Raw genomic sequence first — 13635 nt, forward strand, 5'->3', positions numbered from 1 at the left:
CCAGGATCATCTTCTGTATGTCTGTCAATTGGTTTCTCTTTTCTTCGTTGGAGAGGGTCTGTGGAGCTTATCTGCCTATTCTGCCATCTTACTGGAAGTCTGAGAAATTAAATTTCTGTTTGTTAAATCCATCTACTTGTATTATTTCTATTCTAGCAGCACTAAATAACTAAGACACCATGATTCAGAGGTGGCTTAGCAGAAACTAACAACAACAACATTGTTGAAAAGATATCGTCTCCACTGCTTCTTTGTTTCCTTTCCTACATTTGTACTAGAGGCTGAATACTTTTTTATTTGCCATCCAACTCTGATTTGATGTTGTAGCTGAGGAAGAAGAGAAAGAAATAGAGGAGCGTGAAGTAAAGGGCCTAGTTTTACCCTAACTAAGGCAGCCTTTGTCCACGGCCCTAGTGAAAGAACAATTGGATTAACTGGGGTTCTTTGGTCTGGGATCTCCAGGCACACCTGAGAATCTGTGCTGGTGAGTGGGAGCTGGCCAGACCACAAAAAATTCACTTGGGAGGCCAATTATCAATTAGCCTCAGGAGGCATAATTTAGGCTATCATGAAGAAGTGGCCTACGAAAGCCCAGAACATTAAGCTTCCTGGGTTAGCACTTCCAGGAAGCAACCAGAGAGCTTGCACATTGGTGAGAACAATTACTCTCAGAAGGGTAGTGCATCCCTTTTGTTACTATGTCACATATAATAATAAAATTGTCTGATATACAGGTGTGATTCAGAACCCTTCCAGACCTTGCCCCATGCTTCTTTCCATATCCTTTTGGCTGTAATAAATCTGTATTGGTTAAGTATGGCATAAAAACCAAAACCACCACCATTGCTGTCATAGCAACTCTGAAAGACAGTAGAATCACCTCATAGAATTTCCAAGACTGTAATCTTTACAGAAGCAGACTGCCACATCTTTCTCCCATGGAGCAGCTGGTGGGTCCAAACCACTGCCTTCAGATTCACAGCCAAGGACTTAACCACTAGAGCTTCTTAAATATAGTATACTCTTTGTAAATTTGTAAATTCTGTGAGCCATGGCAGTGAATTATTGAACCCAAAGTTGTCACAGGAGCTAGAAAGTCAGAAAGTTAAGGGTGTATTTTGGACTCCTGAGCTTAGGTTGGTAACCTAAAAGGATACCGAGAATCCAGCCCAGAATACATGGCCAGCAGGTCAAAAGGTTGGGGTTTGTGTGGAATCCCCAAACTTGTAGCTGGGATCTACTAATCTGGTAGTCTTAATGATGACAGCCTTTTAATTTGTGAGCTCTGACATATCTCAGGATGGCTAAGGTCAGAGAGAGAAGGTGCCTTGGGGCAGCTGGTAAGGAGGATGGAGAAGTGGGAAGACAAGGATTGGATCAGTCTTCACATTTTGGTGCTGGGTTCATGCTAATCCTTACCACTCTCGGAGCCTCAGAAATGTATCAAAAATGAATTAAAAAGAAGTTACAAAAAGGCCCAAAGTGGAATAGATTCAGATTCCATGTTCTCTAGAAAAGTACATGCACAATTTCCACCAGATTTAAAACATCAGCACTAGCTCTGATTATCAATTTTATTTATGGAAAAGTAAAATAAATTATTATAAATATAAATTCCCAAGAGAAGTAAGCAAACATAAGAAAATATACATACAAAAAGAAGAAAATCTAGAATTCCATTTTCTTTTACCATATATATATATATATATATATATATATATATATGATGTATGAATGTAGAACAGTCCTCACACCTTACAAATAAATGCAAAAACACACAGGTAGTCCCTAACTTAGAACATATTTGAATGACAACAAACTGCACATATGACCATTGGTTTTTTTTTTATACATCTTATTGTTAGTAACATATGCAACATACAACGTTGCAGCATGTAGTTTTCTGATGTTATCATTTTCAGATGCTCACTTGTGGATGTTCAAAGTTATGATTTACTACTGTTCAAAATACTGCTGTATAGCAGGCTATGAAATTCAAAGGAAAAAAAAGGTATTCCACCTATGACAGAACTGATTTACAACAGAGTTGTCAGAATGAAATCCATCCACCTGTATGATTTTGCATTTGTGTGTTTATACAGTATGTGCCACATAATGTCCATTTGGGCAATGTTCAACCACATACATACCCATGGGGCAGGAGAAGGGGCTTGCTTGGAAGGGTGCCAAGAGGTGGGCTATATGGACCTTGAAGCACTGCGGCAGTTGCTGCCTCTGAAGCTCCCTTGGCTGCCATTAGCACGTGCCCTACCTAACTACCCCACAGGCTGACACTAATCTGTGGCTGCTTTGCTCCATCCTTCGGGGCTTCTGATTCCAATCAGGTTCCTCAGAGCTGTTTGCAGGGTACAGTACACTCAGAGGCACCCAATTGCAGGTGCAAGTTTGAAACCTCAAGGCTCCAGGCACTAATGGAGAACCAGAGCATGAGTACTGAATAGATACAAACATATATACTATATAATATGGTGTTCCATAACATCCTAATCACATAAGGTGCTATTTCACGGAACATTATTGTGCACAATAACCAACATATACACACACACACACACATGAATATATATACATGTGGTATTTACAGGAGATCAGAAAAGTGGTAATAACAAGAAATAAGGTCAAATGTTTTGAGTGCTTGAATGATTTTCACAAATCATTTGGCTACTTCACATGTTTATATTGATAGTTATAAACTCCCATATTGGATAGCATGCATTAGGCATCTTCAAGAAATTGACAGTTTTGTAAGCTATGTGCCCATCATCAGAAGAATGGATAACCAAACTATGGTACATACACACAATGGGATACTATGCAGCACTAAAGAATAATGTAGAATCTGCAAAACACTGCATAACATAGATGAACTTGGAGGACATTATGCTGAGTGAAATAAGTCAATCATAGAAGGGCAAATACAGTATTATTTCATTATTTTAAAAAGTCAAGGCAAGGTTTATATATGGAAGGAAAATTTCTTCGTTGTTTACCAGGGGTGGGAGGGGAAGGAAGAGAATACTGGGGGAAAAAAAATGCATTGACCCATGTCACTTTAAAAAAAGAAAAAAAGAAATTGACAGTTTTGTACTGCATTAATCCAGTTACACAGAAGTTATTTTTCTACTGCAGATAGCCCATTATTTTAATTACTTTTAATCTATAATAATGGATGATAATGAACTGGGTTTTATTTTTGTTGTTGTTTTGTATTCTAAAGAAACCAGTCCCATGTTGGCAGTAACTTGCTTGGCCCACAGATGGGACAGAGAAAATCTAGGTAGATGGAACATATCTATTAATGATACCCATTTCTTCATTAGTGTCATCATCAGATTTATTTGTGTTCTGTTTTTATTAAAATACTCTGATAGTGATCATATGTATTCCGTATTTTAAGCTAGCAAACCCTTGACCATTTATTCAGAGATAGATTAATATGTACACATAATGTATGTAGCCTTTCTTATGGTTAGGGAGGCTCTTTGATGTTATTTACCTGATTTTGGTCACATCCAAATTCTTCTAACAAAATGTTCAATGTAGGCTGCCTATTCAACTTCCTTTAAGATATGAGAAGACAACATGGTGTAGTGAAACAATCAGTGGTGAAGGAGAAGACAGAAAGGGGTTGAACTATTTCCACCTATGTCTTTTTAGGCTATTATGACCCTGAACATCCATGAATCTCAAACTCCTCCCCATCTTTTTTTTTTTTTTTCCCAAAAATGTCCTTGTCAAGTCAATTACAACTCATGGCAATGCCATGTACGTCAGAGCAGAACTGTGCTCCATAGGGTTACCAATGGCTAAATTTTGGAGAGTAAGTTGTTAGGCCTTTTTCCCAAAGTATCCATGGATGGACTTAAATCATCAACCATTCAATTAGCAGCCAAGCTCATTAACCATTTGCACTACCCAGGGAATTCCTTCCCATCTATAAAATAAGAACAATACTATGGGATACACCCAAGAGAACATGGCTTGGGCAAAATGCCTATTGCACAATAAGTAACACCACTTATTGTAAATGATTATACTCAAAAACATCAATATCTCAATAAAAGGTATATTATTAATATCTACGTCTTGAGTTACTATTGAGGAGAGTCACATTACAGAAATATTTTTAAATATTTTTTCTCATTCTCATTTTCTGCCCTGATCTCAGAATTATTTTGATCTAGGTGAGTTGATATGGAGAAAAGCAATTATAGTATTATAGTATTAAGGAAGAAATTTACATATTCATACCTCTGGGTAAGAGAGACCTGTCAATTGTCATACAAGATAGATAAAAGCCAGTTCCCCTGTTAAAAGTTTTCTTCTCCCCACAATTTGTAAACAATGGCTTAGTCCAAGGAACCAGGGAACATAGCAAGAGGATAGGAATGACACTGTGAAATTATCATTTATTGGAAATCCTAATCATTATTCAAAAACTATTCTGTATATATAGAAATTAATAGTAACCATTTTTGCAAGTAAAGAACAATGGACTTATTTCATAAGCTACTAATAAAACAAGCATCTCTTCACAAAATGCCTAACCAACCAGGGAAATCAGTTACTTAACAGAAAAATTATTCTAACACCACAAACATTCACAGACCAGAGAGTGTTCTGAGGCCAAGACAAACCAATGTTCATTTAAAAATTCAAAATAATGACAATTCCATATTTATCAACTTCTTGACACACCATGTAGAAAGCTACATGCAATACATACAGTTATTTCTGACAAGAAGAACAAGAAAAGATTGGAAAACATAAAAAAAAAGGCACTAATGGATTGATTGTGAACTCATTTTACCAACACTGTAATTCCAATTTAATAAAACAAAGGATAAAAGAAACCTAGTACATAGGAAATAAAATGACATTGCCCTGGGAAAATCTGCTGCAAAAGACCTCTTTCAAGTTTTCAATAGCAAAAACAAGTCATGTTGCAGACTAAAGCACACCAAACGCAATACAATGCAACACACTGCCGTGGAGTCAGATCCAACTCATAGTGACCCCTCCTTGGGTTTCCGAGGTGGTATCACTACAGAAGTAGATTGTCCAACCTTCCTTCCAAGGAATGGCTGGTGGGTTTGAACCACTAGCCTTCTGGTTAGCACTCAAATGTCTTAGGCACTACACCACCAGAGCTCCTAATGTGCACCAGAGTCTTTTTAATTGCCTCATTTGCATGCAAAAGCTGGTCAAGAAAAAGGTAGACAGAAAAACTGATGCATTAGAACTATGGTGTTAGTGAAGAATATTGAATATACAATGGACTGCCAGAAGAATGAAAAATTAAATATTAGAAGAAATACAACAAAATGTTCCTTAGAAGCAAAGATGGTGCGATTTTGGCTTGCTTACTTTGGACACATCTTAGAAAAAAACAAGCACTAGGAAAGGACACGATGTTTGGTAAACTGGAAGGTCAATGTAAATGAGCAAAACCCTCAACGAGATGGACTGTCACAATAGCCACAACAATAGGCTCAATGATCATTAAGATAGCCCAAGACCAGGTAAAGTTTTGTTCTGTTATATACAAAGTTATACGTCAGAGTTAATTCCATGGTAACCAGTAACAAGATGGGAATTCAACATGGCAGTCATACTTAGGCTACTGAATACACACACCCAGTTATACTGTATGTCTTCTTTTTCTTCCCTGACTTGGAACATGTGTTGCTCTTTGCTTCACACTAATTTTCAACCCTTTGTGCACACTGGAATCACCTGGATAGCCTTTAACAAAATGCTTAACTCTGGTCCCCATCCTAGACCAATTACATCAGAATATGGGAGTAGGTGTCAGACTTTTTTTATTTTTTTTAAATTTCCCAGGTGATTTTATCATGGCATCACAGTGGAGAATATTCTTTTAAACTTCTTTTTAAAAATAGTAATTAGCTTTCTCCCTACTTGATAATTTTCTTTAAAGCAAAATCTTTCTCTGCAATAGGAAATAGCTAAATATTCCCCAACTCCAAGTAAATGCTCAAGTTTAAGCAGGAACCTCCCAATTCCAGGACATTTGCAGAAACAAAAAGAACAAACTGTGAGCTCAAATTGCCTGTAAATTCCTGGGCATATCTAGTATGACTCTGTTGAGGCTACAATAGCTAAGACTTTCTATTATACCCTCTTCAAGTAATATTAACACAAATAACTGTAATAAAAATATTTTTCCATGAAAAACTAAGATTTCCTAAGTTAAATAAAAGATGAAAAGGATAAATATTTCTATTTTCAAAAGATGTCTAATGTTTTATAAAAATGTCAAAAACTGACTGTCCAGTTTTTCTTCACCATAGATAGTCAAACAACTGCTGAGTGAAAAATTAAATCTGAATCTTTAATATCAAGAATTTAAAACAACTAGGAAGTGGGATGGAAAAAAAAAAAGTCATATATTGAAGACTAGGATAGAGGCTAATTTTTACACCGTGCAAGGATGTTCTTAAACTAGAGATTACAAAGTTTTTAGATAAAAAGGGGGGAAAAAACCCTGAATTTGGAGTCTGTAATTTCATTCCTCTGCACTCATTCCTCCTTCCTGACTAGGAGAGTCTCTACTAGGGGCAATGGGCTATGAAGAAGAACAACGACATCAAGACAGAGGGTAGGGTGTCATATGCAGAGAATTTGGCCCCTACTTAGTATGTCTACTCTCTAGGGTATAGTCCTAATCTGGCAACAAATTATTGACAAATCTAGGTATAGTCACTTTGATTGTTTCCTAGTTTCCTAAGAAATATAGGAAGAAAAATGACCATTTATATTTATTTATGTTGTAATGACTAAAAGGGATAAGTGAAATAAAAATTATAGAGTGTCATGCAAATGTAACACATTACAATCATGATTGTATGTATAGTGGGAGGCAAAGAGATGATAAGTACAGAGAAAATGTAAGCACATGTGTAGAACTGAAGGCAATCTGGCATGCGACTGTGTATACAGAGGGGTTAAAACACAGTTAGTGTTAGCTTAGTAACAAACTGAAAGCATATAAATAAATAAATAATTTCTTTAAAAACCCAACCATAAAAAACTATAAGGAAAGACTGGTGGAGATAAAGAATAACTAGCCTGCACATGAATGTTTAAAAGGAAGACATAAATATGAAACTGAAGAATACTATGAGGGAAAAAAAAAATTAAACATAGAGCCTAAAGAAGTGGGTGTCATTCTGGTTAGAGAGGACAGGTATTTCAACACTACTCTCTCCATCACAGAATTACTGATCCTGGGTACATCCATAAAATTAGTTTCCATGAAAAATACATATAGTAGGTTTCTAGAGATTGCAAAACAAGTCATTCAAATATTTATGTTTACATGAAAAAATTTATACTTAAATCCTCAGAAATAAAAGTTGTGTTGTTAATTTACGAAAAAAACAAGGAAAAGAACAAAACAGTAATCCAGTTGCAGTCCAGTCAATTTTGATTCATGGTAACCCACATATGTTAAAGTACAACTGTACTCCATTGTTGTTGTTGTTGTTATGTGCCGTCCAGTCAGACCCGACTCATAGCGACCCCTCCTTGGGTTTCCGAGGCAGTATCACTATGGAAGTAGATTGCCCAACCTTCCTTCCGAGGAGTGGCTGGTGGGTTTGAATCGCCAGCCTTCTGCATAGGGTGTACAATTCCTAACTTTTCAGTAATAGACAGCCAGGCCCTTCTTCTAAGGTACCTCTGAGTAAACTCAAACCTCCAACCTTTTAGTTAGCAGCCAACATGACTGCCATTTGCACCACTCAAGGACTGCTTTAACGTCTAAGTCTTGTCTTACTGCTATGGAAATTCAAATTACAAAATGGTTTAAAAGCTTTTTTGCAGGGAGGAGAAGGCTCATTATTTGAATTTCAAGAAGAAGAGTAAAGATTAGATTCTGTACTTTAATATACTGCTGTAAATGTAATTTGACAATTAGATTCTCAAAACAAGGTGGCTAAGGAGAAACAGAATGGAAAAATAGAAATTCAACAAAGGTCTCCAAAGAAAAGCAACTACTTTATCTGGAACTCTTAGTAGTTTGGTCACTTAATAATAAAGAAGAAAAATGCCTGAGAAAACTACTTAACAACATTAGTCTTACAAAAATAACCTGAGAACTCATTGATTTTCCCCAGTTGCTCCTCCAAAGGTGAATATGTTCTTCCTGTCTGACTTAAAGAATTGCCGAAAGGAGTTACTATACCTGTAACCAGAGCCTGTCCCCAGCCACAGTCCTGCCGATGGCACTGCACTGGAAAGTGGCAAACTGGCCAGCATTCACTTCCACATTCTGAATCCGCAGGAAATGGGGAGTTCTGGCTACATGAAGAAAAGAAATGATATATTAAAAATGGAAATCTGACTGGGAGCCTCTACAAAATAAGGACACAACCCTACAAACAATGAAATACTGCTCACAGATTTTGTACTTAGTCGTTGAGGACAATTTTTTTTATTGCAGTTATCTTACAAATGTACCTGGTCAATGACTCATTGTCTTAGTGTCTTAGATCTCTAGTGCTGCTATAGCAGAAACTTATTTTTCATAAACGACTCAATGTCTTAGTGTCTTAGTTCTCTAGTGCTTTTATATTGTTGTTGTTGTTGTTATGTGCCATCGAGTCGGCCCTGACTCATAGCGACCCCTCCTTGGGTTTCCTTGGGTTTCATTATGGAAGTAGATTGTCCAACCTTCCTTTGGAGAAGTGGCTGGTGGGTTTGAACCGCCAGCCTTTTGGTTAGCAGTCAAGTGCCTTAGGCACTATACTACCAGAGCTCCTAGAAGTCTGAATTCAATGCTGGCTCTAGGGAAAGGCTTTTTTTCTCTGTCAGTGGAGGGGGAAGATCCTTGTCTCTTCTCAGCTTTTGCTCATTGATAGTTAATCTTTATGTGCCGCGGGACCAATCTTCTCCCATCTTTGCTTGCTTGGTCATTTACTCTGCTATTTTCTACCTCAAGAAAGGTTGAATTAAGACACACCATACACTAATACTGCCTCATTAACATAAAGAAAACTCATTCCCAAATGGGATTATAATCACAGGTATTGGAGTTACACTTTACAACACGTATTTTGGGGAGCACAATTCAATCCACAACACCCATCTACTGCTTCTATGGGCTGCCAGCTTGCAGAGAAGCATGATTTTCAACCTTGCCTTTTTTCTTCTTTATTCAGATCTTGCTCACCTCCGCTAATGATTTTAAATGTTATCAATGAGAAACCATTTGCTAAGGTAAGTCCTGACTGTTACCCAGGAGCCATTTTCAAGCAAATTTATTGACAATATAGAAATCTTTGACCAGAAAATGGAAAAATCATATTATCTTCCATATGCCTATCCAAAAGCTATTTTTAGCAAAACTCTTACACAAGTATTAAGGGATTAACTGGAATCATGAAATCATTCTGTGGATTTTCACAAGTATTTTATCACTGAATCATCAGAATCATTGTAAGATGTTTCCTATTGTTATAATTCTAGACTATAGGAGACTACTGTCCATGTTATCCAAGGACACAGAATGAGATAATGGCTTTGGATTTTGTTGTTGTTGTTTGTTGTTATGTGCCATCGAGTCGGCCCCGACTAATAGCGACCCCTCCTTGGGTTGCCGAGGCAGTATCACTATGGAAGTAGATTGCCCAACCTTCCTTCCGAGGAGTGGCTGGTGGGTTTGAACCGCCAGCCTTCTGGTTAGCAGTTAAATGCCTTAGGCACTACGCTATCACAGATTAGCATCAGATAATCTGCACTTTATGAGCAAAAGTGACTATGAAGATAATCTGATTCTTCATCTCACAGAGAGGGAAATAGAGGCATAGAGCCCCTGAGTGACTTGTCTAGTACTACAGAGCTGGAAAGTGACAGAGCTAAGGCAGAAAGAAGCCAGGCTTCTAAATCTCAATCATGTTGTCCCATTATCATTATTATTATTATTATTACTATTTATAATAAAATTTTGTCATACAATTAAAAGAAAGAAAAATGGAGATCTATAACAAATATAGGTCTTTTTGAAGCTATCTGCAATTTTACACCTTTCTACTTTATTCACATTTGGAGAAAATAATGTTTTTGATTATTAAAGTGTTAGAGGTTCACTGCAATTGGAAAGATGTCATAGATGGTTCTGGCATGCTTTGTAAAGAAATAAAAAAGCAAAGCATTCTGGGATAGAACCAAACAAAAAGAAAGATTTTTTTTGTTCCTGCTGTGCAAATTATCATAGCGCAGCAGTCTTCTTGTAATAACAGATCTGTATTAATAAAGATTATACTGAAGTCTAATTGATGTTTTGAACAAAAACATATTAGATATTTATACTAGCAACATGAAAAGAACAGTAAGAAGTTAAATGATGTTGTCAAGGAAATTTTCTAACCCAAGTCCAGAGCTGTGCATAATATATATTTTAATACAGCTAATTTGTATGCTACATTGTGTAATATTTTCCACATACTAAAAATATTATCCCTATAAACCAGCTCTGTGCAATTAGGCTGGGATCACCATGGCATGGCAATTTTTGCTGATTCTTATTTCCAATTCAAGAAATAAGAATAAGTCCAAATGCTAAATAGAATTAAGTCTCATAACGTATACTGTCCATATGGGGCAGCTGTTTAAATAAAGGAAAAATCTATTTTAACTGAAAAGCACAGACCAAATTCTGCCTTCCATGAAAACATGTGCCCAGGAACTTGTATGATAGGTCAGGACTTAAATTTCAGTAACAGTTTCTACTAAAAATTTTAGGAAGAGTATTGTCTTATCACAGCAATAAAGTGAAAGAGTAATAAGGCTGGGTTGTGGAAGAGGGGTTAGGAACAGAAAAAGAAGAGTACAGAAAGATAATATTTTCTGAGAGGGACAGATAAATATGGACAAAATACAGAACTTTTGCTGGCTTTGTCAGCTTTTGACCATGCATAGAGGCTAAGGCACTTGACTGCTAACCAGAAGGCTGGCGGTTCAAACCCACCAGCCACTCCTCGAAAGGAAGGTTGGGCAATCCTACTTCCGTAGTGATACTGCCTCGGAAACCCAAGGAGGGGTCGCTATGAGTCGGGGCCGACTCGACGGCATATAACAACAACAACAACAAATTATATCCCAAGCCTACGTCTAGATTCAAAGAATGGTGCTCTACTAGGTAGCTTATAAACTAGCAGTAATAGTAACCTAAGCAGAACATCATTAAGAATGGAAGTAGGTTAGTACATAAGAAGAAAGAAAACTACATTTTGGTATCAATAATACGCAAGAAAATCCTATTACTAATTTGTTGTTGTTGTTGTTATGTGCGGTAGAGTCAGACCCGACTCACAGCGACCCCTCCTTGGGTTTCTGAGGCAGTATCACTAACGAAGTAGATTGCCCAAACTTCCTTCCGAGACCACAAATGATTCAGACAATGTATTCATTATCCGTAGCTTGCAAAACATTCTAAATAACTTCTAAGTAAGCAGGAGAATTATGGGTCATTGTTTCTACTATTAATATATTAACATACAACACTATGAACCGTTTTTCACTTACTTAATCAAATTACTACTTGCTCAAGAATAATTCCGTGTTTTTTATAAACCATTGTAAAAAGTCTCTAAATCAAAGTTTCCTCTACTTCTTGTTACACAAAAACTGTTAAGACTCACTGTTCTTAATGATGAAAAACATCTACTGAGACTCGTGGGCTAGAAAACTTTTGGTTGACTATGGACAGAATATATGCACTCTGCAAGGTAAGTATTTTCTCCATTCTACAGATGGGGGACCTTGTGGGTACCTGGTTAGTGTCTGAACCAGAATATAAGCTCTGACCCATGCAGTTCCAAAGCCTCTCCAAGCCTTCCCACCTTGCCTCTGCCTTTGCTTATGCTCTCCACTCTACCTGGAGTGACTCCCCGCACTGCATGATGGAATTTTGCTTCACTCAAAGTCCTTTTAAATGTTGTCCTTTCCACAAAGCTTCCCTGGATTCTCTCATCTTGCTCCTGAACCCTTGATCACACACATCTTCTCTCTCATGTATTACATTATTGGTCTGACTCCTTTTGTCTAATGTTATCTTATTCTCTTTTGTACTTACTCTGGAATTTGATGTTACTACATCACGTATAGCAGACACTCAATGTAACTATTAAATTGAATTTTTTTAATGGTGTATCACTTTGGTCTTTAATTTCTGTCAGTAATGTTTTGAAATGTGCTGTATAATAATGGTCTTACATATCTTTTGCTAAATATAGTCTGGATGTTTGATGCATTTGATGCTATCATAAATGTCACCAACTTTTTTTTAAATTTATGGTGTTGATATAATGAAATATGATTGTTTCCAATATTAAGTAAGCATTCAACAAGGGATCCCTGGTGATGCAGTGGTTAGAGCGCTCAGCTGCTACAGAAAGGCCGCAGGTTTGAAGCATCAGCCATTCTGTAAAGCCTTGGAAACCCTATGGGGAAGTTTTACTCTACCCTATAGAGTCACTATGAGTCAGAATCAACTCAGTGGCAGTGAGAATATATTCAATAATCTTATGAAATTATTTTAATTCAAATAATATTTCTAATGATTATCCTGGATTTTCTATGTATATAATCATATAATCTATCATCTACAAATTATAATAATCTTGTTTTTCCCTCTCTAATTTCTTTATTTACCACCCTCTTTTTCCTTTAATTACTTCTCTTATTCCTTTATTTTCTTTTGTTACTTAGGTGCACTGACTAGATTCTCTAATAAATGTTGAATAGAAAGGCTAACAGTAGCCACCTTTGTCTGGCTTCTGATCTCAGAGTGATTATCCTGAATTTCTGAAAACAATTCACTTCAGATTTTAGCTTCTATAAAATTCTGCTCTCTTACCTTTTGCCTTCAGCTCTAACACAAATGAAAGAATGTTTTCTATATAAAAATTTTTTTTGTAACAATTACTACTTGAGATTATCTACACCTAAAAGGCCTATATCAGAGGTGTCCAATATCAATACAGATCATTATGAATTTTGAAATTGGACTAAAAAGTTATTTTCTTGTCAAAGACATTTAAGGAAAATTAATTATTCCTCTTCTTCTAAGCAAGCACAAATACACATGTCCATAAGAGTACATATGCCATTAATTTGAAATTTTTTCAAATTAAAGAATTCATTAATTTTTCCCCAACATAATAATTTTATGCCCATTATAACTAGGCACATGGACATCAACCTACACTATGTAAACACCATTGGAAAAAAGAGAGGAAAAAAAAAATCCTAAGTGAACACTCTTCTAAAGGTCTGAATATTCATAACAGTGTATCTTAGACTGCTTCATGTGAATCTTAAAGTGGCTGGTCAGAGTAGTGATGCTCCTTGCATCTATAAGCACAAACACACAAATTTTCCTGCAGTTCTCACTCCTATGCCACCTCTAGCTCACTGTTTGTCAACTATCCTGAGGAATTAGTGGTTCCTAGCTCCTATTTCAAGAGGTTTCCCACTGTTTCCCATCTAATATGCATGGATTCACCTCCACCTTCTAAGGAAGCTGTCTTCCTCAAAGCACCAATAAACGCCAAACTAAAAGGCTCTGCAGTCCTTCCCCCCCCCCCC

At 36.7% G+C, this 13635-nt stretch overlaps 1 protein-coding gene across 1 annotated transcript in view; it reads right to left on the reverse strand.

The window, feature by feature from the left end:
- The window catches only part of PTPRM (protein tyrosine phosphatase receptor type M), a 1084438-nt gene that overhangs the window by 830353 nt on the left and 240450 nt on the right, over positions 1–13635 (reverse strand). Inside the window, exon 5 of the mRNA XM_042782070.1 lies at positions 8231–8346. Coding sequence (XP_042638004.1) covers positions 8231–8346 — 116 coding nt within the window. The remainder of the gene's footprint in view (positions 1–8230; positions 8347–13635) is intronic.

The sequence above is a fragment of the Orycteropus afer genome, unplaced genomic scaffold (assembly GCF_000298275.1).
Source record: "Orycteropus afer afer isolate SDZICR_OR568_19922 unplaced genomic scaffold, OryAfe1.0 scaffold00234, whole genome shotgun sequence".
Taxonomy (NCBI): Eukaryota; Metazoa; Chordata; class Mammalia; order Tubulidentata; family Orycteropodidae; genus Orycteropus; species Orycteropus afer.